We start from the raw sequence: 26,243 nt of genomic DNA on the forward strand, positions 1-26,243 counted from the left end.
CCTTCTAGTGTCACTCCAACCTGAAAGTGATCTAATATACCTCGTGCATAGTGTGGCTGCTCTGAATTTACCTGCAGTCACCTATGTGAGTGCAAATCTAAGCTAGCCGAGAGAAGCTTCAGTGTGCAGGGGAGAATGTGTATTGTTTCAAGTATGGGTGACGCAACTGCCATAGGTCTACCAGTCTCAGTGCCTCCGAGAAGGGCTGCAGAAAACCCTGATCAGCTGACAGTCGTCCCAGTCTTTTCCCTATCCAAGCTGTGATTCATTACCGCATTCATAGCTCCTCCCAGGACCCAGATCCATCAGTCGTTTGTAGCAGCACTTCACTCTCCTCCGTAAACGTACCCGCAATGAGGCCTGGTGAGTTGTACAGCTAGCAAATATTGAGAGCTCCTCCCATGTTCCAGATGCTGCAACAAATCGGCCTTCAGGGCCCAGCCATGTGTGGTGTACCATTAGTGGGACTGATTGCTTAACCTCATGGCTGCTGCCGATGCCCAACGGCCGTCGTGTGCATACCTTTGTAGTGCTGCGCACATCCGTTGGCCGTCGAGGCCCCGCCCGCTCAATAGAACGTTCCGCACTACAGCGAAACGTTCAGCGCAGTTAAGTGGTTAAGTAAGTTCCCCGTCCCAGTGAGTCAAAGGTATGTCCAGCATGTGCAATCAGTTTATAACCAAATCTATTCAGAGCTTTGTATTGATTTTCCTTGAGGTGTCTCCTGGAGCAGTACATGGTCTGGGGATTGTCTGCACAAGTGTTGGAGTATTCGCATCCGTTTAATCTTATTCCCCAGACCATTAATATTCCAGGTACAAATATTCAGCTCACTCGTATCCCTACCTACCATGTTATGAAAGTAATCTCTCCCAGACCCCCTCCCTCGTTTGCCTAGCAAGCAGTTTCTACTTCCCCAAACATCTCGTATTGACCCCCAATGCATTCAGACCCTCTGCAGATGAGCAGGCAAACTTGTACAAAAAACATAACTGCAGCCAAAGTCAGCTAACAGAAGCAATCTTATTTTCTGGTGTGTATGGATGGTTTACGGTCTGGAAGCCGCAGAGGATTCCCCAACTGAAATCTAACTACTCTGAAAATCCACCCCTCACCGCAACCCTGCATCTTTTGCTAAAACCAGCCACCTCCCTAGCTGGCCTATCTCCCTAAAACACGCAATTGGGGACGTGGGAATGCCACGTCACCACCATCTTGATGGTGCAACTGGATGTCCTCTTAGTGTTCTTCTTTTCACTCAGATGTGCTGTAAATGTTCAGTATTTATCATCCCGAATGGACCACGCCACAGTCTGTCAGTTCGGGTCTACAACCAATTCAGCATCCCTGTCACCACAATAACTGCCCAAGTCACATTGTGGAGAAGACGTGCAGCCCTTACTCAGCCCTCTCAGCCTTAATACAATAAAACTCCCTTCCTATTCAGATTATGCTCACATGTCTGAATCGAGAAGCAGGATGGACAGGTTCCAGGTCTGTCTCTTGGCGCCCAGTCTTTGCCATTTTTGGTCGCACTGTACTCCAGCCTTCTATCCAATTCCACACCTCCCTCAGGGAGGTGAAGTGCCGATCTTGCCCTCAGAAATGACACCGAGCTTGGCTGGATAGAGCATCATATATTTAATCTCCATTTCTCTCGGCGCTCTTTTTGACCCCTACAAAACGGTCTCTGCCTCTGCACCTGAAGGGGGAATTTTGGGAAAACTCCTATGGTCGTGTTGTCAATGTGAAAATCTCCAAGCACTCAGGCCGCATGGAGGATCGCGTCTCGATTCCTGTAATTGAAACTCCTTGTTATAAGCTGTGTGGGGGCACCCCTGGTTTCAATGGAGGGCCCAGCACACGGTGGGCCCCTCTCAATTGAGTAGAACTTAGAAAGTCTCTTGGAGGCGAATGGTATTCTGGATCAAGTCCTCCAAGTAACGCTCGACACTCTACCCTTTCGTCACTTCCGGACTCCCACCACTTTAATATTATTCCTTCCGAACCGGCCTTCCTCGTCCTCCAGTTTAGCCATAATGATGGAATTTTGTTCAGCCAAGGTCTGGACCTGTTCCCAGAGTCTCTTCATTCTGGATTGCAGGCCACCATCCTGGTTTTCCTGTCTTCGGAAATATCTCAGAAAAAGTGAAGTCTCCCCTTAGTAAGCAGATTTTTAATTGGAAGTTATACCTAATTATAAACCTTGACAATTATACATATTTTGGTTATCTGTCTAGTGGTTTTCTTTTTTTTTTCTAAAAAGGTTTGTTATGTTTTTTTCTCTCTCTTCTCTCTCTTCTCTCTCTTCTCTCTTCTCCCCCTCTCTCTTCCCTCTCTCTTCGCTATCTCCCCCTCTCTCTTCCCTCTCCCTCTCTCTCTCTCTCTTCCCTCTCCCTCTCTCTCTCTCTCTCTCTTCCCGCCCTCTCTCTCTCTCTCTCTCTCTCTCTTCCCGCCCTCTCTCTCTCTCTCTCTCTCTCTCTCTCTCTCTCTCTCTCTCTCTCTCTCTCTCTCTCTCTCTCTCTCTCTTCCCCCCTCTCCCTCTCTCTCTCTCTCTCTCTCTCTTCCCCCCCTCTCTCTCTCTCTCTCTCTCTCTCTCCCCCCTCTCTCTCTCTTTTCCTGTTAACTTATTAAAATTATTTAAAATATGTTTTACTTAGAATATATCTCTCTCTTCCTCTCTCTCTCTTTCTCCCCCCCCCCTCTGTCTCGCTCTCTTTCTCCCCCCCCCCTCTCTCTTTCTCTCTTTCTCTCCCCCCCCCCTCTCTCTCCTCCCCTCTCTCTCTCTCTTCCCCTCCCCCCTCTCTCTCTCTCTTGTGGTAAATGGTTTCTATGTATTTTCCCCCTCTACCACTTTATCAGAATATCCTTTGACATCATGGAATGTTAGTGTTCCTCACTGTGTTGATATTGTCAGTTGGTCATCTCAGGCTGAGGAGCTGGTAGCTCTCTCCTGGTGGGGTTTTCTCCTTGTATCTGCTTATCCTGTAACCTGCACCTAACTACCTGCTAATAAAGAGGGATCTTCTACTACACCTGGACTACGCATCCTTGTTTGTGTACCATATTTTGGCGACGTTTCTTGGACTAACCTATGCTGCACATAAAGAGGTCTGTAACTGAGCACTAAGGACACCAAGGACTGTGTTGGGATCCAGACAAAATTAAAACTGAAGTAAGTTTATTTCCTTTTGTAATTGGAGAAACGCCCAGCAAACCTCACCAGTGTCCTCTTCACCCTGGACAGCCTGCACCCTGGGCGTTTGATAAGTGAGGGAGTCCACTGCGAACTTGCTGTTTCTGGAAATTGTTTATCTCCAGCCACAAAAGTGTGTGAGATTCATCTGGCCTGTTCACCCTACTGTTTCTCTATGGCTTTTGCTCCATGACAGTTCGCCCAGCGCTTGCAGTTTCTTTCTCAACTGTCAACATCACTAAGTGTCCTATTACTGCTGTCCAGCGCTGGCGCTACCCTTCACCTCTCCCAATTTCGTTGTGAAATTCATGTGAAGATCACCGGCATGTGTGCCTTTCATCTGTAAGTCAAGGTCTGTTCCTTCTGTTTCCGAAGTGCTTCAAGCCTGCACCACTTAGCCTGCGTGGGACGTCTGCACTGTAATTTTGTGGAGCTTTACCGAGGTTTGGTGTTTGTGTTTTGCCAACAGCGCCGACATTTGTGGAATTTTAACCAGGTTTTGTGCTCATGTATTGCCCACTGCTGACTGTTATCGGAAGACCGACAGACACCCCTTGTCAGCTGTTCTCGAGTGTGCAGAGCTAAACGAGCTGTTACGCTGATCTTAAAACACAGAGGCAAGTTGTGCGCGTCTGCTGAGGTACATTGTGTTATATTTTATTTTTACAATGTTGGGTTTCTCATTCGTGCTACTCAGGACAGTTCAACGGTCTCTTTGTTTTTAAATGAGTGTGCGAGCTTAGTCATGCGCTTAATCCTTACCTCAGTGGCCATTCTGACGTCTGCCGATCTCAGCTAATTCTACGGCACCCGCATACGTCTGTCCAGCACTAACGTGCCGAGAGCCACCCTGGTCAGCGCATCCTGCGTGCCGCCATTATGCGTTTGTTTTTTTTTGTTTAAGCATGTAATACACATGCTTTGCCAACCACGTTTATGACGTCCTGCCAACCGCGTTTTTTTTTCCTCAGTACAACGTTCTGGGCGACTTATTAACATGACCTGTTTCAGCTCCACTAAGTGCACAACGGAGCTTGTGCCTTTCTTGCCCTGGGGGCGGTCGATGTCTCAACATTGGTTGTTCTTCAGCAGTTTTCTTTCCTTGGTTGGATGTTTTGTTTCCTTGGGTGTAGGATCTTCTGGACTTCTTTCCTCCTCTTGCCTGCACGTCGCCTGGTGTCAAGTAATTCATCAGAGTCTATGGACAATCCTGGCCATGAAGATCTCGGGTGAGAAATCGCTCACCGGAGCTAAAAACTCTTGTTTTTTTTTTTTTCTTAATTTGCCTTTGCTTTACCTTATTTGTATTTTGGTGTATGTTGAAGGTTGATGTGTGTGTTGGGCATAATGGATTGTTTCATTCACTTTTGGGGGGTTGTAGTATGTCATTGTGGTGAACTTTTTAGTATCTCCATGCATGTTGTGGGTGGGTGAATGTTTTAAGCATTAAGTTTCCTAAGGCAACATCTTAACCCTACGGTGTACCCTTATTTAGGGGAGGGTGTGGGGCTAGTCAATGCCTCATTTTGAGACTGGGGTGATGTTGTACCTTATGGGGTACCCTGTATGTACATATAGGGGACGTTGTGGTTTTGGTCTCACAGGGTGTGTATCCTGTGTTTCACCCTCCTTGTGCAGCTAGGGTGTTTGTGTCTAATTAATACCCCATCCATGTACTTAGGGTTAGTACTTATGGTGTACCCTTACTTAGGGGAGGTTGTGGGGTTGTGGTGCCAGTCAGTGCCTACTTTTTGTTTCCTAGGGTCTTGTCGTTACCCTTTGGAGAAGTTACGTTGCGCACTTTTAATGTGGTGTACCCTTTTATTAGGGGAGGTTGTCTGCATGTAACTATTTTTCTCCAAAGTTTCAAGGATTAGTTTTCTTTGTGTACCCTTTTCTGGGGAAGGTGGTGTGCGTTGTCAGCGCCGCCATTTAGTGATGTTATCTTGAACAATCCCTACATTGTTCAATGGTGTACCCTTTTGTTTGGGGAGGAGTTGCATCACTCTGTGGATTGTCGGGGTGCGTTGTCAGCGCTACCTCTTGGTGTAGTTGTGCCACTATTGTGCGGCTACTGTCTACTTTGTTCCAGGGGTGTTAGGTTCCTCTGGTGTACCCTTTCCTGGGGAGTTGTTTTGTTCCACGGTTATAAGGTTGCCTTTCTATGTGTACCCTTTTTGGGGAGGTTGTTAGTGCACGTCATGCACTAGTCTCTTTTGCAAGGCATTCCTTTTTCTGTGTAGGTTTCTATGTTCATCTTATTGTGCTTATTTCCATCTGCACTGATTTTGTCATTAAGTTGTTACACCCTGCTTGATTTGCCAAGATCGCTACCTTGTTTTATTAAGGAGGGTGGATGGGCATGTTATGTAATTTGCATTTAGTTCATCTGTGCATCTTATGTTTATCTTTCTACATGCCTCTTTTTATTGTCCTTTGTTTCTGCTTTCATGCTTGAGTTTCCTTCTTTTCTAATTGTCTCTTTGAGTAGCTCTTGTGTCTACAGTCCCTCTGAATCCTTCTGCTCCGTCTTGACTTCTTACTTGCTGTTGTTCGCTAACGGAAGAGGATGTGTGGTAAATGGTTTCTATGTATTTTCCCCCTCTACCACTTTATCAGAATGTCCTGTGACCTCATGGAATGTTAGTGTGCCTCACTGTGTTGAGATTGTCAGTTATGCATCTCAGGCTGAGGAGCTGGTAGCTCTCTCCAGGTGGGGTTTTCTCCTGGTATCTGCTTATCCTGTAGCCTGCACCTAACTACCTGCTAATAAAGAGGGATCTTCTACTACACCTGGACTACGCATCCTTGTTTGTGTACCACATCTCTCTCTTTCTCTTCCCCCCCTCTCTCTCTCTTCCCGCCCTCTCTCTCTCTCTCTCTCTCTCTCTCTCTCTCTCTCTCTCTCTCTTTCTCTTCCCCCCTCTCTCTCTCTTCCCCCCTCTTTCTCTCTCTCTCTCTCTCTCCCCCCTCTCTCTCTCTTTTCCTGTTAACTTATTTAAAATAAGTTTTACTTAGAATATCTCTCTCTCTCTCTCTCTCTCTCTCTTTCTCTTTCTCTTTCTCTTCCCCTCTCTCTCTCTCTCTCTCTCTTTCTCTTCCCCCCTCTCTCTCTCTCTCTCTCTCTCTCTCTCCCCCCCCTCTCTCTCCCCCCTCTCGCTACCTCTCTCTCTTTCCCTGTTAACTTATTTAAAATAAGTTTTACTTAGAATATATATTATACATTGGATCAGTTGTGGTACAATAGATTTACTTACCCCAGGAGTAAATTGGGCAGAAGTCAAAACTAATCACAGACGAATCTTTCTGACATAAACCTTTTAAAGTGTCCTCTTTTACGCTGATTCACATTAACAGATAGCCTGTAATTCTGCGATTGCTGCTGATGTTTCTTTCTTTTTAAGTCAGGATGCCAGAGGGTCCATCTGTCAAAAAGTTCTACACTCTTGCTTCTCCCTTTGTGGGACGGTTTGTGGTTAAGGTTGCGGGATCCACCAAGCAAATTAACCTAAAGGATTTGAACGAGCGCCAGTTTCAAAATTGTCAGGTAAGCCCATCTCCCTTCCAATTATGCAGCTTCAAGTTTGAATATGAAAATGTTCTACTTGTCCTACATGCCTAATGAGTACAGAGTACATTGATATAGTTTTGTATTGTAGAATTTGTATAATGCTTCATATCCTGTTGTGGGACGCCGAAGTGCATTTTCAGATGGTAGCATACTACACCTTGGTGAGTGCCTGGTTAGCAATGTTGTATGTGTTGTGATCCTGTTTGGGAAACATTTTATTGTTAATCATGATTGACCATGGATGTGCTATTATCTTGTGGCATAGCGCTAGTAATGTGATGGACAAAGCGTGAGCAAAAGGCGCACAAAATATTTTTATTACCCGGTAATTATAAAGTATTCTGCAGGGCTTGTGTTATGGTTCATGTTTTCAATGCTTCTAGAGGAAGGGGCAAGGAAAGCGGTAGGGATGAGGTCTGTCTTGAAGGTGGTCGAGTCAGGGTGGCATTATGGACTAAAACATACAGGCTTCCAATCAAAGAAAACCCTCCCAAAAGTGTGCCAGGGAACAGATATAAGATTCCAATGTGGAATACTTTCTCCCTAACTCGAATCATTCTAACAAAATGTATCCTACCATCCTGTCCTCAATTATAACATTTGGACTTGGTCCTTTTTCTCCATCAGGAAATATTAAATATGTTTATTATGGGCCCTCACACACCCTATTGGTGTCATGCTTAATCATTGGGTCTGCGCTCTGGTCCCTATAAACCAGGATAGGCTCAACCATTTTCCAGGTAGCACTTTGAATAATATCTACTCTGACAGGGAGACTGAATACTAAAAGTACTTTGGCTACCCCAGCTGCCCTTTATTTTGGGTACCACTGGTATACTTAACAGTTAAGGAACATTTGGGTCAATTGGAGGGAGGGTTACTACCCATATATTCTTTAGTTAAGTCGACATGTGTCATCCCTTCTTCACAGCCCATGTAGGGTTTCTGGCTTACATCAGGACCAATGGAGAATCTCCTTTTGTAATCTACTGTCACTATGCTGGTTTGCAATTTTGTTTCGGTCATTCCATTTTCGCAACCACAGGACGTAAGACAAACATCGAAAAGGAAGCTGGCCTACTTGTCTGAGCCCCAGGTGGAGAGGTATATACTTGTTCTATGCCCAAGTGTTTAGGTACAGATTATACTTGATGCCTAACCCTTAGAGGGACTGTAACAACAGGGAAGTGTCTCACAAGCCCGTCTGTGGTGACAGACCTCTAGGGGGTAAGGCTCAAGTATATGGAGGGAAATATGTCTCACAGGGTGCTAAGATACCTTGTTAGATTGACTAAAACATATAGGCAGCTATCAACACCAGCCAACCCAGAGGGGAATGTGTGCATGTACAAATTAATCCATTTACCAAAACTTCTGAACAAAAGAACACACTTTTAACCTCCACCATCAACATTTCTTGCCATATTTTAACATAGTTTACCTCCGAATGTGTTCTACCAAAGGTTGTCATCTTAAGAAGTGTGGTACTGAGTCAGTGAAGAAATTGGAGTTCTGGAGGAAGGATATTGTATAAGGGATGCACCTGACATCCTCCGAGGAGTGACCACAATCACCTTAAGTGAAACGATTGACATATTGTAGTAATTAAGGCTGCGGAGGTGTTCTGTAGTTGCTCTAAGTTTATTTGCAAATGAAGAACCCAACAGCAAATATCTCAACTGCTTGGAATTCCTAGGGCGACCACTCGCAGAACGCAAATGGTGGATTACAGTATGCTATATTGTACATAAGCAAGACTCGAGAGTCTTGAGCATAACCTTGTGCTTGCCACTACAAGCGATGTAAACCAAGTGGGCTATAATCTCCAACCAATGTGACAATTTAATAGAGGGGAAACAATGGAGGTTATAGACCCGCAAAGTAAATTTGCGCTTCTATATCGCGTTTGGGTTTGGCTGCACAAGAAATGTTTGTTAACTTGCCAATTATTCAAGCACCTGCAGGGTGCTTTGGTGATTTTCAATGGAATGTGTACATTTACAGCTATTGCAAGCTTACGCAAGCAATTTTCTGAGGAACCTAGCATCATGATAGAACGTAAAAAATGTTTATACACAAGCAGGCAGATTAGTAAGGTGTGTAGTAATCTATTGCTGCTCAAATTTTTACATGCACATTTGCTGCTAATCTCAACACAAGTATTAGAGACCAGTTTGTTTTCAGATGCTCCTCTTGCAAAATGCAAGAAAGACTATTGAGCTGTTGCAATCGCACACTTAGTGAAGTCATTGACTTAGTCTCTTATTTCCTTTAAAGTTCTTCATGTCGATAATTCTGTTAACTTAATAACAGTTGAAAGTAGCCAACAAGCTGAACCGATTTTTCTAGTTATCACTCAGTTAAAAAACTACAAGAGTACACAAAAAAAGGAATTATTGTTCGTTTTAGATGTGGATCTAGAAATCACTAATAGTTTTCCAGCTTTGGGTATACAATGTCTATTTTGCAAGAAAATAGGTTACTTTAAATCTGTCTGTAAGAGTAACAACAATTCTGTGAGCCAATTGCGTAGTCACTGAAGTTGATAAATGTCAATAACGAAGTACTCGCTATTGAATTCAATGCTATTCAGACTTCACTCAGAGATCCTACATGTGAAGCTATTATTGGTGGTTTAACATTAGAAGTCATGGCAGATTATGGTTTGCCCCTAACCATTCACAGTGACATAACAATTTGTCCCAATGTGCTTTAAATATAAACACAATCGCAAGGCCTTTGGTGAGAAAGACATTGCAAAATTGGGGTTTTTCTCTAACAAGCTTAGTTGCCTTGGCAGACACACTTTCACTAAAGTTTACGCAGCCATTAAATTAAAAAACACACTGGGGTGGCAAGACCAAGAAAAAATGGGTTTATTGCTTAAACCTGGTGGTAAGATTCCAAACGGTCTGGGAGATTTACCTGAGGGTTACATCAGCTGTGTTAATGACCCTGTAACTGAATTAATAGATTAATTCAAGGTCATTTTCTGAGATCAAGTAGGTAGTGTTAAAGGTTTTGAGAACTGCATCAGATTAAAACCACAAGCGCAACCCGTAATACACAAGGTAAGACCTGTACCACTAAGTGTAAGAGAGGAACTCAAACCTACCATACAGAACCTTTCTGAGCAAGGTATAATTGAACCCTGCAGTTCATCGCTTTGGTTTGCCCCCACTGTGGTCGCACACAGGAAGTCTGTTGAGATTAGGTTATGCCCAGACTTAAGAAGTTTAAACGCTAACATACTGGTGGCTCTCATCCCCTCCTCCAGAAGACAGGAGCTCTTAGCCAATATTGTAGCAGCAAAGTGGTTTTCGTTGATCAATCTAAGAGCTGCATATCATCAGGTGGCATTGGCGTTAACCATGCTTGTTACTCCATACAGTGCATATAAGTACTTAAGGTTACCATGTGGCTTGGCATCAGCCGCCAGTGTTTTTCAAAAACTTATGGAAAGTCTGTTATGTGATGATTTAAAAGGGGTACAAGCCTATTAAGATGATATTTTGATATATGCTAGCAGCTTTGAGGAACACAACAGCATTCTAAGAAAGTATTCACCATTCTGTCTCAAAGGAATATGACAATTAGACAAGACAAATGTAAGTTTGTTACACATGAATTGAATTATTTGGCTCCTACAATTTCAGGTTGCGTTATCAAGCCAAAATGTTCCCTGATCAGGGCCATTAAGGATGCGCGGGCACCTACAGATAGATGTGCTTTGCACTCCTTTCTTGGTCTTGCAGAGTATTATGCCAGGTTTGTCTCTGGGTATGCACATGCAGTCGAGCCATTGAGGGTGTTCTTGCTCAAAAATATTATTTGCTCCGAGGATGTACAAAGTGTGTTTGATGTGGTTAAACTTTTAATTGTTAAAGCTCCAGCTTTAAGTGCATTCCAGGAAGATAAAATGTCGGTCATGACCGTAGATTCCAGTCAAAAAGGTTTAGGAGCCGTTTTGAGCCAAACATTTGCAGGGAGAAACCTATCGTAGCTTTTGCCTCCAGATCAGTTGAAGAGTATGAAAGACAATACAGCACTATTGAGCGAGAAGCTCTAGTTTGTGTTTGGAGCGTAAAAAATGTAAGATATATGTATGGAGCTGCAAATTCCAATTGTACACCAATCACATACTCACAGGAGGGTAAAACAAGAATGTTTCTACATGCCTGATATCCAAATTACAGGAATTTGTTTTTGAAATCAAGCGTTTGTCAAGTGGCAGCAACGTTTGTGCTCATTGCTTGTCACGCATGCCAATTCAAGAGTCAAAGGATGATGATCTTTTTGATGTAGTGTATGTAGCTTCCATTGATGCAGTTAGCGAAGAATGCAGCACCGCTCTTGGAGAATCTATTTGGATTTTTGCTTCTCAGAACAATGAGACTTTAAACAAAGTCAAAGAGTACCTTTTTCAGGGGTGGCCTGAGAAAAGATTTTTAGTAGGCGGTATGAAATGTTTGCGCTGCACACTTGCATACTACACATCACAGCAAGGGTTGCTCAAGACTTCATTATGGCTGATATGCTCATCTCTTGGGTGAAACTGGCCCTGGCGTGCTTGTGTTCGGTTTCAGGGAGGACCTGGCTTGGCAGTTTGGTCGGACTGTTCCCATGAGGAACAGGGTCAAGACTGATTTGCATATGACTGGGTCCAAACAGGGGTGGAGTGGTGAGCAAAAGAACAGTGGGTTAGAGTGCTACCACAGCTATTGCCAGTGGTTAGCCTTATTGTAAGCAGCCTCCGATCACCTTTTGGCTGTTTCAAAGATCTATTTCCATCAGAGATAGGACTGCATCTGTGAAGGGTAAAGGTGAGGAGTCTAAGAACTCAATGGCTTAATTTTCCTTGATATTAGTGGCAATTCCAGAATGGAACCAATAGACTTCGCTTTGGCACAGGTGATATTAGCAGAGATTGAATTTACCCCTGATGACCAAGGATAAGGATATGGGATCTGAAAGGTGTCCTCTCTGCCATTTTGGAGATTATTAAGGGCTTTTTTTTAGGTAGTGTGCCAGGGTGATTGAAGCTGTCGGCCAGCACCAGGGACTCGTTCCAAATTAGCTGACTCAACCTTGTCATAATAATCTGCTGGCAGAAATGCAGTGTTATTTAAAGCATTATTTCCTGCAGAATTTTTTTTTTTTTTATGGACATGCAGGAGATGGTGCAGGACCAAGAAAATGAAGGGACAATAGACCTAATCGTGCTGCTCGAGTTTCCAGATCTTAAATGGCTGCATGCGTGTCTTCTTCCTAGCTTAAATTATTTACGTTCTTCCTTTTTTGTAGACCATCTCATTTAGTTAAGAGTGAGATGGAGCCTATGCGGGAATCAGAATACCGAGAGCCCCAGGTTCTCTCTATTCATTTTACCTTCAATGTGAAGCCATTATATGACCAGTTAGCGATATAGTGGTAGGATGCCACATACATAGTTAGAGGGCACGCAGCTATTGCTCCCGCTGAATGTCAACTTATTATTGGATTCAAAAGCATTTTCTATCTTGTTGGAAAGAACATCAGCTTAGATGTGGGAGAGCTGGTTGGCACACAACACTTTTAAGATGGTGGTGTTGTTGGTTTGCTCAAGGAGTTGTTGGTTGGCTCAAGGACATCCATAAAAAAAACTGAATGAATCTCACAAAATCTGGCCTTTGGTAGACCGTAACATAAGCCTTGTTTCAGAGGTAAAAATACCTGGATTTTTTTATATTTTACTCCATATGGAGGCCCAGCTAAATCAGTAGGCCAAGATCTGCTGCCACTATTATCGTCTTACCTCAAAACTTCGACTTCTGCTTTCATAGTGATAGCTAGGTTCAGTTATTGCGGCACCTTGTTTTATGTCACTCTGAATCCATTGTCGAGAGTTATAAATGCAACCTGGCATATAGTAGAGCCAAGTAATCATGATCAAATCACCCCCACGGCTGCAGGCACTTGTGCAGGCTATATTAGCTCCTATTATTCAAGCATGTGAATTTAAACACTTCAAGGTTGTCCTTCTCGAAGGGCTCATGCACTGAAATGTATATTTCCCTTAAGAACTATCTGATCCTAAAATAAGTCTGGTTAGATGTCCTTATGATTAGGAACACTTGGGGACCAGTTTTTTCAAAATGTGGGAGCAGAGTGCCATCAAGTTATACCGTAGGAATTGAGCGATATTGATAGGCTAGACTAGTTTAAAAGCACATTGAAAACACTCCTTTTCTGGGTCTCAGTTGTGCTGGTACTCGAACACCTCTGGCTCTTTTAGCCTTAAAAATGTAAAGCAAAAGACTCAGATTTTAAGTTTATTAAGAAAATACCAATCTGTGAGTCCCAGAATCAGGTGAAGGAGGTACCTGTCTGGCACCGCAAATGCATAACCATAGGCATACATTACTTTTATATGTTTTTGCATTCATTGCTGTAACGGGAGTTCATGTATCGCGACTGGAACAAAGGAGTTACACAGGGACACGATCCTTAAAACATGAGCAAGTATACAGACAGCTCTCAAACAAATATAGAAATGTTGACTCTCAAAGCGGATTATGCTAATCCGAAAATTCTCGCTTCAAATGCTAATTGTGGAGACAAGACTTTATATGCCACAATGTGAAGTCTTAGGGAGCAGATGGAGGACTGCAGCACTTACAGTAATGGTAAGATCACATTTTAAATCTTATACCAATCACTACACATGACTTGTCTCGCATTGAAATATGTATTATTGGGTTACTGTGCTCTCAAAATTACCTTTTATGAGCCATCTAGTTCTTAGTTGGCACCAAATAACATTGCTACTTTGTAAATGGTTAACATTCAGTCAGTGCTCAGACATCCGATGATCAGTCAGTCTTCTATGAGGTCACTTAGACACAGTTTCATAAAATATGATCCTATCAGCTAGCACGCTAATGCTAAGGCAGGAAACTTGATCCATCCTCCATCTTAGTGCAGCAACACTTCAAAGGCGATTGCCCCAATAAAGCACACATGGCTGGAGGAGGTACACGCTTTCCCAAAAACACCATAAGTCAGATGCAACATGAGTTAAGAACTCCAACCCAAACAGGCCTAGCACACGTAGTGATCACAAGCTCCCCATGGCGGACATCTGGACATGATCACAACTGGCCACATTGTGTCTACTCGAAGTAGAGACCCACCTGTGATAACCATTAGACAATTAATGTATGACTCCAAATGCAGCAACCAACATTGCTTACCATATATGGTATGCTGGAAACTTTTACAACTTCCTAAGTTTTGTATAAAAGGATACCTATAGATTGTAAACTGAGACATTCCTCAGACCCTGTGCCTGTAAGTGTTCTCCTGGCCAGATTGGCAAAACAGGAACAGTTTGTTTAATTTAACAAACGCCTCTTGCCTTACTTTTATTTTTAAGGGATTTCAAACTCAACATTTTGGCGAGCCACCAATGACGCTGATTGGGGACTCAAACCCAACTGCAACCGAAGGAATGAGACCCCGCCCATAAGGATTCATGTTACACATGAATTGGATTATTTGGCTCATACAATTTCAGGTTGCGTTATCAAGCCAAAATGTTCCCTGATCAGGGCCATTAAGGATGCGCGGGCACCTACAGATAGATGTGCTTTGCGCTCTTTTCTTGGTCTTGCAGAGAATTATGCCAGGTTTGTCTCTGGGTATGCACAAGCAGTCGAGCCATTGAGGGTGTTCAGAGGATATACAAAGTGTGCTTTGATGTGGTTAAACTTTTAATTGTTAAAGCTCCAGCTTTAAGTGCATTCCAGGAAGATAAAATGTCGGTCATCACCGTAGATTCCAGTCAAAAAAGTTTAGGAGCTGTTTTGAGTCAAAAATTTGCAGGGAGAAAACCTATCGTAGCTTTTGCCTCCAGATCAGTTAAAGAGTATGAAAGACAATACAGCACTATTGAGCGAGTAGCTCTAGTTTGTGTTTGGAGCGTACAAAAATGTAAGATATATGTATGGGGCTGCAAATTCCAATTGTACTCCAGTCACATACTCGCAGGAGGGTAAAACAAGAATGTTTCTACATGCCTTACTAGACTGATATCCAAATTACAGGAATTTGTTTTTGAAATCCAGCATATGTCAAGTGGCAGCAACTTTTGTGCTCATTGCTTGTCATGCATGCCAACTCAAGAGTCAAAGGATGATGATCTTTTTGATGTAGTGTATGTAGCTTCCATTGATGCAGTTAGCGAAGAATGCAGCACCGCTCTTGGAGAATCTATTTTGGATTTTTGCTTCTCAGAACAATGAGACTTTAAACAAAGTCGAAGCGTACCTTATTCAGGGGTGGCCTGAGAAAAGATTTATAGTAGGCGGTATGACATTTTTGCGCTGCACACTTGCATACTACACATCACAGCAAGCGTTGTTCAAGACTTCATTTTTTTTTTAATTTAAACCGTTTTTATTGCAGAAAACGCAATCCACAGCATATTCTTACATTACTCCTAGTCCGCTGACGCGCCACTCTTGTATCACATATATTTTGCACACAGCCAATAAGCCCACAACCCTGAGGTCGGGCGTCGTCAATCGGTGGATCCCCGGTCTTGATTTCCCTTGAATATGGTTATTCTACTTGCCAGGAGTTCCTTATTCCGCTTTTAACTTTTTCGCCCCTTCCACCCCTGCCTCCAACTGTCCCTCAACTCCCTCCACCCTGATCCCCCCCCCTTCCTCCCCCAACCTTCCCACCCACCCACGAGTGTTTTCCCATGCGCCTGAGCTCTACGGTGATACACATGTATGTGTACTGTCAGGAGTAACTAATGCACTATTGAGAATGTGCTCCTGGTATGTGTATGGGGGCCTCATCGCTTGATTCAGAGAGTCCCTCCTCCTCCTCCACTGTGCTGTCTCGCAAAGTCTGCACTAGCATCTCCCACTCCATAGCCGCCTCCATTGCTTTGTCATCCGACCTGCTAGCTGGTATCTAAGTGTACTTTCACTCGCTGCCCACTTAAGCATCTCATTAGTCCATCCGCTGAGCGTCGGACGGTTCTCCGATTTCCAATTTCTTGTTAATTCCCTTTTGGCTAAAATCAGGCCCATGTCTACAAATTTGCTCAATCCTATTCCTGGGTGTATGCGGAAACCAGTGCAGCACACCTACCGCCTTGGTGAATTGTAACTCGCTGTCCGTCACACTGTTTAATGTCTCAATAATCTCCCTCCAATAGTCCCGTAGGTGTGTGCAGTCCCAGAGCATATGTCCCATGTCCGCTCCTATCGTGTTACACCTAGGCCATGCCGCGCTCTCCACACCAAAAAACTTCCCAGTCTTCCCTGGTGTAAGGTAGGCTCTATGTAGGATGTAGAAATGTATTAACTGAAAACGTGTGTTTCTCGTGCTCTTCCTCGCCCGCCTCACTATCTGCGCCCAAGTAGTATCAGGGATCTCTATCTGGAGATCTAGTTCCCATGCAGTTTTCAGTGCTGTTGGGGGTTGCAGCGTCTCGCGCAGCATCCTTGAGTAGAGGCACGTCACCGCTTTATACGTGCCGGCCGCCATCATGGTGTATTGGCAAGCCATGGATGTGGTGGGCTCTTGGATCCCTTCCCCCAATGTACCTGCATCGCCCGTATTATAGCCACATGCATCAGGAAGTCCCCCCTGGGGAGGTCAAAACGATCCTGCAGGGTTTGGTATGGGATCAGCGCCCCATCCTCATAGAGATCTCCCAGCATCTGCAGCCCAGCATCCTCCCATCCCTGCAATCGCGACCAATCCCCGCCATGGGGAAGTGCTGTCACCATACCCAATGGTATTTCAGGTGCGTACATGCGTCGAACCCCCACTCGCCTCTGTGCACGGTTCCAGCAGGGTCTGAACGTCTGCTCTTCCAGCGATAGATCTCTGATAGTCAGCTTCTGCTGCAGGACTATGAACGCCAGCACATGGCGGGGGTACCCTTCTCTCTCTCATGCTCCGGCCCTCGATACACCCTCGCCACCTCCTGCGTGAAAATCTGCAATTGAACTGCCAAGTAATAGAGCTCGAAATCAGGGACCGCTAGACCTCCCTCATCTTTCGGCCGAAGTAGCGTGGTCAGACCTATTCTACGCCTGCCCGTGCCCCAGAGGAAAGATATCAGTAAAGACTTCAATTGCTGAAAGATGGATCTAGGTATCCACACAGGCAGTGTGCGAAAGTAGTAAAGGAGGCGCGGCAAGGCTATCACTTTCACCAGGGATATACGCCCCGTCACCGAAAGCGGGAGGGTGGCCCAAAAGGTCATACAGCCCCGCAACGCCCGTATACAGCGGCCCACATTGCCCTCGAGCCGGTCCGCAGCTCTATGATATATGTGCACTCCCAAATATTTCAAACAGTCAGGCTCCCAGTTAAGCAGTGGGCGGGTGGCGGGTCTCGTTTCCCCCCGTCGTAATGGAAATAAGCAAGATTTAGACCAATTAACCTTTAGACCGGATAGCCTGCCAAATAACACCAGGAGTCTCTCTGCCCCCTCCAACGCCTCAAACGCGTTCTCTAGGAATAACAAGAGGTCGTCCGCACACAGCGAAATAATCTGTGGACTTCCTCGATAGACTAGGCCCTTATAATAATGTCCCTTCCTGGCTTCTGCTGCAAAGGGTTCTATCGCTAATGCAAATAACAGGGGGGAAAGTGAGCACCCCTGTCTAGTGCTGCGGCACACTGGGTATTGGAGCGACACGAGGGAGCCCACCCGTACTCGGGCCACCGCCGAGGCGTATAGCACTTTCGTCCAGCGTATGTCGCCGTCTCCGAGGCCAAAGCTTTGCATGACCCTGTACAGGTATTCCCACTCTAAACTGTCAAATGCTTTCTCAATGTCAATCGATAGTACTACAGGCGTTTGTGTGTCTGGCATCGGCTCTCCCAGCAGGCGTATCAGTCGGCGTATATTGGCAGTTGTGTTTCGAGTGGGAATAAATCCAGGTTGGTCACTATGGACCAGCTCTGACATGTGCTGCAATAACCTGGTCGCTAATATGGTGCTCAGGATTTTGTAAGCCGTCGTCAACATAGACAGCGGCCTATAGGATGCCGGGTACCTGCTCTCTACCTTGTTTCAACAATGGTATCATCAAAGCTTCACACATGGATTCAGGCAGTCTACCCCGAGACTTAGCCTCGTTGTACACTACCCGGAGCCGCGGAGCCAATTGTTCTATGCATTTGCTGTAAAATTCTATAGGCAGCCTATCCAAACCCGGGGTCTTGTTACAAGCCATATTCTTCACCGCGCTCCTAATCTCCCCTAGTTCTATATTTCTGCCCAGGGCCTCCGCCTGCTCTTGTTCTAGTTGCGGCAACTGCAGTCCTTCCAGAAAGGCATCAATCTCACTATCCTGCCCTTCCAGCGCGCTCTCGTAGAGCGTTTCATAATACGAGCGGATGCATTCCAATATTTCCATTTGGGCGTCGTGCGTAAGGCCATCCTCCCCCTCTATGGCTAAAATCGGGTGGCTACGCCTTGTGGGGTTAGCCAGCCAGGCCAGTAGCGTCCCCGCCTTATCCCCCTCCGCATGCGTTCTTGTCATATAAGTCTTATGATCAAAGCAGCGGAGCCACTCCATTTCAACGGCCACCGCTTCCTTGGCCGTGCATACCATCTCCTGCAATTCTGGATGATTGAGGCGTGCTATTTCAGCCTTTCGCAGAGTTCTCTCCGCCTTCTCCAGATCATCTAGTAAGGCCTTTCGCGCTCCGGTATATTTTCCAATACAGTGGCCTCTAACAACAATCTTAAAGGCGTTCCACTCCATCACTCTGGATGTCGCGGTGCCATCGTTTTCTCCAAAGTAATGTGTGATCCTATCCCCCAGCCCTTCCCGAAACAGTATGACATCTAGTGTGTCCGGCCACGGGACATGCAAGGTCTCAGTTATCCAATTAAGGGTGAGCAGCAGGGGATTATGATCAGATAGGGTGCGAGTTAAGTATTCTGTGTTTGTCACCGCCGGGAGCACCTGTGGGGAGCATAAGAAGGTGTCAAGGCGGACATGGAGGTCATGCAGGCTAGAATAATAGGAGTAATCCCTCGCCATTGGGTGTTGCACCCGCCAGGCGTCCTGCAACTCCCAACTCTCTTGCCATTCGAATCTACGCTTTGCCAGACGGTGCACTGGGGACGCTCCCAGAGGTGGATGGGACCTGTCCAATACGGTATCTGTTATTGAATTAAAGTCCCCACCCATAACAATGGGGCCCGCTAAGAACCCCGCCAGTGCCCCGGAAAGTTTCGTGAAGAAAGACGATTGATCAGTGTTGGGCGCGTACACACTACATAGCACTATGTCCTTGCCCTTTAGTTTTCCTTCAACTGCCACAAACCTGCCCTCTGGGTCTATTGTGTGCCTGATCACCTGGAAAGGGGTCCCCGCTCTTATCCAGACCAGCGCGCCCCTTGCAAATGCAGAGTATGTGGTATTGAACAGTTACCCCCTCCATCTTCTTTGCAGCGCAATGCCCTCCTGCTTCGTCAAATGAGTTTCCTGCAAGAGCGCAATCTGCACCCCTCTCCGAACCAAAGAAGCGTGTATTTTATGCCTCCTTGCCATCGTATGTAGTCCCCTCACATTCCAGGTTACACATTTCACAGTGCCAGTACTAGCCATAGTTCCATGTTGTCCGATGAAAGCTAGAAGTAGTTCGCATCCGGGCGCACAGGGTCGCACTCTCCCTCCCCAGCCCCAACACAGCAATCCCCCCCTCCCCAACCATCCCGCCTCGAGCCCCCCCAACTACTCTCGGCACCCTCCCCCCCCCCAGAACAGGACCCAGCTTCGCGAAAGCAGCTCCCATCCAAACCTAGTGAGGGGCTATTGAACCCCCCCCCCCCAACTGCCCAACTATTCCGTAGTCTGCACCATGGTGGCCTTAAGGGCCTGAAAGGCATAGCTCGGCTCCGAAGGTGGTCACCACAGTCCCATCCCCCCACCCCACAATCCCCCACAATCACTCCCGAACATCCATCCTACTTTGTGTTCTTCACCATCGGTTGGCTCCGGTCCCCTCCAGGTAACATCCAAAGTCCGCATGAATCGTCTCCATTATCAAGCGTCAATTAGCCCTCTCTCGTGGGAATGGGTCAGTTCCCCTTCAAATCCACCGTGCCGTACCCATCCGGATTCGGTCAGCCCCGATGTGCCGGTCATACCACCAATGTTCCTACTAGTGACCGCTCTTGCAGGAGTCAGAGGACCGTTCGATACTCCGTGCCCTCTTCGCCCTCGCTAAAGGCTGCCACAGCGTCCAAGCTCTTGCTCTGACCCACTTCTTGGTGTGCTGCTATTTCCTGGGATCTCCAGCTCAGTCGCAGCCCAGTCCCAGCTAGCAGCGAGTTTCGGGAATTCTCTGCACTATTCCAGGGTCATCCCAGGGCTCCTCAGACAGCCCCATAGCACTCGTCTTAGTCCTGTACATGGTCTGCACCCGCAGAGAGCCACTTGTCCTCCTATGTATCTCTTGGCCGCATCGACGCGGTCAGCTCTGCTGGCAGCCAAGCCCCACACCCATCGAGATCCAGTCTCCCTTGTGGGATTCTCCCTGCAGTCTGCCGAGTCAGCCCCTGTGGACTCGGAGCCACCCAAAATGTAATTAGGCTCAGCGCAGCCCCAAGCCCGTGCACCGGCCTCCGCAGCGTACCAGTCTAGACTCCCAATCAGACAGCCGTCGCTCGCTGTCCTCCGCCGCGTGCTGCACCCGTCAGGCTTATCTGGCGCTGGTTTCCGACCTCTGAAGGATTTGCTCCCTGGAATCCCAGTTCGCCGCACGTCTCACAGCAAAGCTCCTTACAGGGCTTCCCGCCGCTCAGCGCGGCTGATGCCTCCCTGCTCTGTCGCTACTCACAGGGCCTCTCTCAGCTGCTGAGTTCAGGGACGGCCGCCATCTTGTTCTTTGTGTTCGCCGTTCGTTAGGAATCCAATTCGCCCCAGCCGCAGGAGTGAGTGGCTCCCCTGTCTACACTCGTGGAGGGGGGCCCAGGCAACTTTGAGCGGCACCACTTCTGCCTCGTGTTGTCGCTGCGGGAGCGCCGCGCTCTCTTGATGTTTATCTTCTCCGGCTCCGAGTACCGGCCGCCATATTGAGTCAGCGCGCTCGGTGTCTCTCTGTTCTCCTGCCGGGCTAATGGGCTACTGGAGAAGCCTTAAACCCCGTGCCTGGGGGTCCGGCGCTGTTCTGATTGCCATTTATGTCCGGAGAATCCTGTTCACGATGAATTTCGTGCCTTTATACAGGATAATAGCGGGGATCGGGCGCGGAGCTCCGGGCTCACGCCGCCTATCCCCTCGGCATCCAAGCCACGCCCCGTTGTTCAAGACTTCATTATGGCTGATAAGCCCATCTCTTGGGTGAAACTGGCCCTGGGGTGCTTGTGTTCGGTTTCAGGGAGGACCTGGCTTGGCAGTTTGGTCGGACTGTTCCCATGAGGAACAGGGTCAAGACTGATTTGCATATGGCTGGGTCTAAACTGAGGTGGAATTGTGAGCAAAAGAACAGTGGGTTAGAGTGCTACCACAGCTATTGCCAGTGGTTAGCCTTATTGTAAGCAGCCTCCGATCACCTTTTGTGTGTTTCAAAGAACTATTTCCATCAGAGATAGGACTGCATCTGTGAAGGGTAAAGGTGAGGAGTCTAAGAACTCAATGGCTTAATTTTCCTTGATATTAGTGGCAATTCCAGAATGGAACCACTAGACTTCGCTTTGGCACAGGTGATATTAGCAGAGATTGAATTTACCCCTGATGACCAAGGATAAGGATATGGGATCTGAAAGGTGTCCTCTCTGCCCTTTTGGAGATTAATAATGCCTTTTTTCAGGTAGTGTGCCAGGGTGATTGAAACTGTAGGCCAGCACCAGGGACTCGTTCCAAAGTAGCTGACTCAACCTCGTCATAATAATCTGCTGGCAGAAATGCAGTGTTATTTTAAGCACTATTTACTGCACAATTTGAATTTATGGGCATGCAGGAGTGGGTGCAGGACCAAGAAAATGAAGGGACAATAGACCTAATCGTGCTGCTTGAGTTTCCAGATCTTAAATGGCTGCATGTCTGTCTTCTTCCTAGCTTAAATTATTTAAATTCTATGCTGGAAACTTTTACAACTTCCTAAGTTTTGTATAAAAGTAGGATACCTATAGATTGTAAACAGAGACAGTCCTCAGACCCTGTGCCTGTAACTGTTATCCTGGCCATAATGTTAAATTAAACAAACTGTTCCTGTTTTGCCAAACGCCTCTTGCCTTACTTTTATTTTTAAGGGATTTCAAACTCAACATTTTGGTGAGCCACCAATGACGCTGATTGGGAACTCGAACCCAACTGCAGCTGAAGGAATCAGACACCGCCCATAAGGTTTCATGTTGCGCAATTGATTGGAAGTTTTGCTGAATCCCCTGGGCAGAGGTACGTCTTGAAGTAGCCTCCACAAAGGGTAAGAGAAAACATCAGAACTTAAACCTAGTCTAAAGCATTTGGCATATGGTAAACTAGGGAGAAGCGTAAAAAGATAACTTAAGCGCCCTGCCACTGACTGGATCTGGTGTATTCCCCATTTTATATTTCCAAACTTTCTCAGTCCTAAGGCAACCTTGGAGGCAGTCCCGCAGAAGTCCACTTTTTTCAATAGTTCAGCACACTATGAATGGTGAGGGTAGCCATTAAACTTCCAGGATGCCGCTTTTAGTGTTATAGCTTCCCTGATTGGGCAGAGTTGACACCTCAGACTAATAGGTTTTTAGTTTAATGTTTTTCTCAGTGCTAAAAAGGTTCCCTAACCTCATTAGTATCTAAAAGGAGTGTGGGAGGTGCATTTTGCTTGGACAACTGGGAATGAGACTGGGTGGAATTCAGACATTAGGGAAAATTGGACCTAGGAAAACATGATGTAACTTGTATGTGGCCAAGACGGGCAAGTGATTCAAGAGTTAGAACAATACGGTTTCTGTTACTACTACCTTTTGTCTAGGAGCGGATATTGGCAGACTATCCAGCTAACTTAGGAACGTGGGATCACCAGAAAAGGACGCCACAATTTGCGTGTCGTCATCGTCGTACAACACTGTTTTGAATACAAAGGACTTTATGAGCGAGCAGAGGGGGGTAACATACAGGGTGAAAACTGTGGCACCCCACAGGGCAGGATGAATTGTGTCAGTCAAGCTCCACCAGTTGTTCTCTGTCAGGCAGAAAGGAAATCAATAGAGCCAGAGCCTTTCCCCTGATCCCCACCGAAAAAGGCGGCTATCGAGCTGATTGTGGTCAATCATGTCAAAGGCCGCCGAGAGGTCCAGAAGGATCAGAGCTGACTTCCCACCTTTATCCAGAACCTCTCCGATTTCTTCCTACACATTGATTTGGGCCAGTAGTGCCTGCTAATTGGAAACATGCAATGATCCTTCCTTTGCTAAAGAGAGCAACGCTGATCGGGAAGTTTTTTCTAACTTCCGACCTGTTTCCCTGCTTCCTGCATTTCCAAAAATGTTAGAAATTTTTTTAACCACCAACTGACTCAATTCGTAAACTCCCAAAATATCCTGCATCTGTCCCAATCCGGTTTTAGAACAGGTTTTTCTACCGACTCGACACTCTTGGGAGTTATAGAAACCATCCGTCAGCGACTGGACAAGGGTTTCACAGTGGCACTTATCTTATTAGATTTGAGTGCCGCTTTTGACACCGTATCACATGAGACCCTTATTCAAATTTTACATTCCAAGGGAATTGGTGGCACTGCTCTGAAATGGCTGGCAAGCTTTCTAACTAACCGTACGTTTCAGGTATTTTCATCAGCTGCTAACTCCAGATCTCATGTCTCCCCGTATGGAGTTCCCCAGGGTTCCATTTTGAGCCCTTTACTTTTCAACATTTACATCAGTCCTCTGGCATCCTTAGCAGAAGAAGCTGGGCTTACAATATATTCTTATGCAGATGATACTCAGCTTATCTTTTCCTTATCTGCAAATGACACTTCTAAGGTGTCTTCTCTTCAATTAGGTTTGCAAAACATTGCTGGATGGATGCACTCAAATACATTAAAACTGAATGGAGGAAAAACGGAGCTCCTTATTCTTGGTGGCAATAAAGATCTCTGGGGCCCACATCACTGGCCACATCAAATGGGTCCCTTTCCCCAGCCTTCGCAATCTGTTCGCAACCTGGGCATTATTATAGACGACCAACTGTCTTTGCGACAACAAGCGGTCAAGGTTGCCCTAATGTGCTTTGTTATTTTGAAATGGTTAAAAAAAATTCTATGGTTGCTGCCTCCCATGCACAAAAGACTGTGGTCCAATGCTTACTGTGTCAAGATTGGATTATGGAAATGTCTTATATCTAGGGGTCAACAAGGATGCCATCCGCAAGCTACAAGTGGTTCAAAACTCAGCAGCTAGACTCCTATATCAGTTTCCTCGAATGGCCTCCATCACCAAGACCCTTCGGGACTTACACTGGCTAAAGATTAAAAATCGATCCAAATTCAAAGCACTCTGCTATATGCACAGAATCAACGCTGGAATGGCTCCTCGCTATCTTAGCACCTTAGTTCACCAATACATTCCCACTCGTCTTCTCCGTTCTGCCAAGTAGGCTAAATTTGTGACCCCTAGGTTCAAACTGCCTCGTATGTGTGGTCGATCTTTTGCCCAACTTGCCCCCATGCTATGGAACTCACTGCCACTCTCACTTCGTCTTGAGCATAACTATGTTAAATTTTGAAAAGGTATCAAAACATGGTTATTTAATCACTAAGCTCCAATTGCTGCTATGTCTCTTAACCTTTGTCCGTAGGCGCCGGGAAACCTCCGGGTAGCTGTTGCGCCATATAAATTCAAATATAATAATAATAATTTGGGCATGACACCTCCCGGCAACTAAGCTGGTGGCCACAGGAAATGAGCGAAACTCCCACTCCAATCTCTAAGGTGCAAAACCTCAGAGTTTATTTTGATTCCAAGCTATCCTTCGAGGGACAAATCAATGCAATCACCTCTTCCTGTTTTTGATGAAAACAATCAGAAATATCCTTCCTTTCATTCCACTAGAGCTCCAGAAAGCGGTGGTAACCATGCTCCTATTGTCCGGACTGGATTATTGCAGTGGTCTGTTTCTTAACATACGTGCACGCTTTCTCAATAAAATGCAGGTCCTACAAAATGCAGCAGCTCTTCTGCTGCTTGATATCCCAAAACATCAATCGGTAGCCTATGCCCTACCAACCATAGGTATATACCACAGGAGAATGATTTGGTTTAGGAGAACAGAGGCTGAAATCTATAACACAATATTTTTAAAAAAAATAATACCTCTGACAATACAAATTGCACTTTTTTGTTGCCACAATAATCCCTTTTATTGACTTTGGGCTTTAAACGTATTATTTTTTGTTATTTCAATATTTTGTACATTGAGGATGTCCTTCATTTCAAAAATGTATTCACCTCTCCTATATTCGTATTTGTACACAACATATATATACATAAAACAATGATTTGTACAAAACCTATATCTACACAAAACATTAATTTGTACACCATATATACATTTGACTAATTGCTTAATGCAGTTTAGAGTAATTAGACTCAATTTCACTTCGTCATAGTCCAGCATTACACACAAAGTCTCTGATGAATCACAAAATCAAGACAAATTGATTTTATCGTGTTTGTCCTGCTTATATTCGCAAAGATGCCACACCGGGAACACTTTCTTCTTTGCCCTCAGTGTAACCAACTGATGGAGTCCTGTATAGGGTTGGAGATTATTCAAATTCATTCAACCAATGGAGAACAAAGTCCATTCCACTGTAAATTCCCATACGGGAAAGTCTATTCCATTTGTGCTCCAAACCACTATTAATGCTGACGCGTTTCGACCTTCTCCAGTAAGAACCAAAAATATTTTTCATGTAAGGTCTTCTTCAAATCTTGTAGTTCCCAGGGCCAAAATGGCCTCTTGGGGGTGGGAGAGAAGCTTCGTTGCAGGCACAGTCAGATTGTGGAATTCACTCCCAATAGGACTGAAGACAGAAAACAACCTCCTGGCTTTCTGTAAAACCTTAACCCCATTAACTGCTGCCCTCCCCCCCCTCCCAAGGCTGACCCCTTTTTTGGACTATTTGTGGTAATTTGCAATTAGGCCTCCACGCCAAATTTGCGTCCTTTTCTTCCAACATCGTGGTGATTCTAAAGGTACTCAGGGTTTGTAGATTCCCCTAGAGGGGGCCCAGAAATTAGTACAAATACAGGTACATTTTGTTTTATTTTTTGGGAAAAAAGGGCTACAGATGAAAGTCTGTTTTTCCCTGTAAGTGGAATCCAAAAAATGGGTGGTGGTGCTGTAATCACCATCATCCCAGCTTTCAGGGACAATCAGAATTTTGTCAGAAAACCACAATTTTTCACAGTTTTGACATTTTTTCTGGGACATAGCCTATTTTTGCTATTTCAGTTAA

The 26,243-nt window shown here is 45.6% G+C and overlaps 1 protein-coding gene across 1 annotated transcript in view; it reads left to right on the plus strand.

Moving 5' to 3' along the window:
* Positions 1 to 26,243, plus strand: part of NEIL2 (nei like DNA glycosylase 2) — a 218,072-nt gene that overhangs the window by 37,001 nt on the left and 154,828 nt on the right. The window contains exon 2 of the mRNA XM_086925145.1: positions 6,601 to 6,743. Coding sequence (XP_086781271.1) covers positions 6,606 to 6,743 — 138 coding nt within the window. The 5' untranslated portion in view covers positions 6,601 to 6,605. The remainder of the gene's footprint in view (positions 1 to 6,600; positions 6,744 to 26,243) is intronic.

This window comes from Lissotriton vulgaris, chromosome 6 (genome assembly GCF_964263255.1).
Source record: "Lissotriton vulgaris chromosome 6, aLisVul1.2, whole genome shotgun sequence".
In the NCBI taxonomy this organism is placed as follows: domain Eukaryota; kingdom Metazoa; phylum Chordata; class Amphibia; order Caudata; family Salamandridae; genus Lissotriton; species Lissotriton vulgaris.